At 53.9% G+C, this 1,723-nt stretch overlaps 1 protein-coding gene across 1 annotated transcript in view; it reads right to left on the minus strand.

Moving 5' to 3' along the window:
- ZCCHC3 (zinc finger CCHC-type containing 3) overlaps positions 1-1,090 on the minus strand; it is a 3,290-nt gene extending 2,200 nt beyond the window's left edge. Inside the window, 1 exon segment of the mRNA XM_024743316.1 lies at positions 3-1,090. Coding sequence (XP_024599084.1) covers positions 3-426 — 424 coding nt within the window. The 5' untranslated portion in view covers positions 427-1,090.
- Positions 1,091-1,723: the final 633 nt, after the last annotated feature.

Below are 1,723 nucleotides of genomic sequence, written 5' to 3' on the forward strand. Positions count from 1 at the left end.
CGCGTCTTCGGCCGCGTCGGGCTTGGCCGGGGCCGCCATGGCCGCCACTTCGGCCTTCTTCCTCCTGCCCGCCTCGGCTGCGCCCTTCTTCTTGCGGGCGTCCGTCGCCTCGCCGGCTGGGTCTCTCCGGCGGCCCTTCGGGTCCCCGCGGCCGGCCGGGGGAAAGTCACCGAGGCCCGGCGCCGCCAGGCCCGCGGGGACGCAGAGCCCGCCGCGCGCGCCGTTACCGCCCTCCTCCTCCCGCCGCGGAGGCCGCGACTCGCGGAACTCGCCCTTCTTCTCGGCCAGGTTCTTCACCACCTGAGCCCAGCCCATCTTCTCGCGGCCGCCCTCGGCCTCCTCGGCCCGGGCCGCCGGGCGCGCAAGCGACAGGAGCTGCGTTCGCCCCCGCTTCCTCTCCTCCTCCGCGCCGCCGCCGGTGGCCATTTTACCTCCTTCCCAGCATTCTCCACTCACTCCCGCAGCCAAAGGGCGCCCATGGCGCGCGCCCGCCCGCCCGGGGCTGTGGGGGTTTGGGCTTTTTTTTTTTTTTGAAATTCGACGCTTCTCTCCCCCGCCCCGCTAAGGTATTTACTTGCGGCGCTCGGCGGTCAGCGGCCGCGGGCCGGGAACCCCCTGGTAACGGCCAGGCCGCGTTTCCGTTAGTGCTCGCTCCAACCCTACCTCCTTGGCACCGAAGTGGGATGCGGAGCTTGGAGCGCGTCCCTGTCCCTCGCGAGGTTTTGGCAGCCTTGGGCCTCGCTCTCGAGGATTTGGTATTTCGCAAGCGGTCCTCGATGATTTCATTCAAGCAGTTTTACTAACGGCCCACAGCCCGAAGGCGGGAGAGAGTTGAGGAAGATTTCGCCCATTTTGTTTTCAATTTTGTACCTTTTCTATTAAAAAAACAAAGACAAAACTTAGCCCTTCCTCCTCACAGAGCAGATCACAATACATTATTTTTCCAACGTTGGATTATGGACATTTTCAAACATACAAAAAGTGGAAAGAATTTTGCAGTGAACATTTTAACTTTTAAACTATTTTATCTTTCATTAAAATTGTACTATACCTTATCACACTACGCCTGTATCCATCACTCCTCATTTTTTGATACATTTCCAAGTAAGTCATACTGAATTATTTTTTAAGAAGACCTCCATCATATTCATGATCACAATTATATTGAGCGCTTAAGTGTTCGATACTGTTCGAAGCACACTGCAAGCTTTATCACATGGAATCTTCCAAAACAATGTTGTAATTATACCCATTTTACAGGAGGCAGGGGCTTGGAGATGGGAGTTAAATCACTTGGCCAAGTGGCAGAGTTAACAGGCAGCCTCCACGCGTAGGTGGCTTATACTTCTACTTCTTTGCTCTGACATTTTGGATAAAGGACTCTTTGGATCAGACTCTCCAGGAAACGCCTTCACACAGATTCCCTAACTAAAGTTAGCACTGGACGCAATCCTTATTCCTACCTCATCTGTCTCAACTGGTGCTTCAGAAGCATTGATGAAATTTGGGTAGTTGAGGGGGTGGGGTTAATACCACCTTTTGTCATCTTGTTTTCTTTACCATAGCTGCTTGTGTTTCAGGGTGCTCCAGTGATCTTTCTGGGTTTAGTGAAAGAAAAGGATTGTGGACTCAGGGAGACCCTAGTTTGAATGACTGCTTCAAATCTCAGCTTTGTCACGTGGGGCCAATGATCTCAGTTTTCACAGCTCAATTTGCTCATCCA

The sequence above is a fragment of the Neophocaena asiaeorientalis genome, unplaced genomic scaffold, assembly GCF_003031525.2.
Source record: "Neophocaena asiaeorientalis asiaeorientalis breed wild unplaced genomic scaffold, Neophocaena_asiaeorientalis_V1.1 scaffold82, whole genome shotgun sequence".
NCBI classification, from domain to species: domain Eukaryota; kingdom Metazoa; phylum Chordata; class Mammalia; order Artiodactyla; family Phocoenidae; genus Neophocaena; species Neophocaena asiaeorientalis.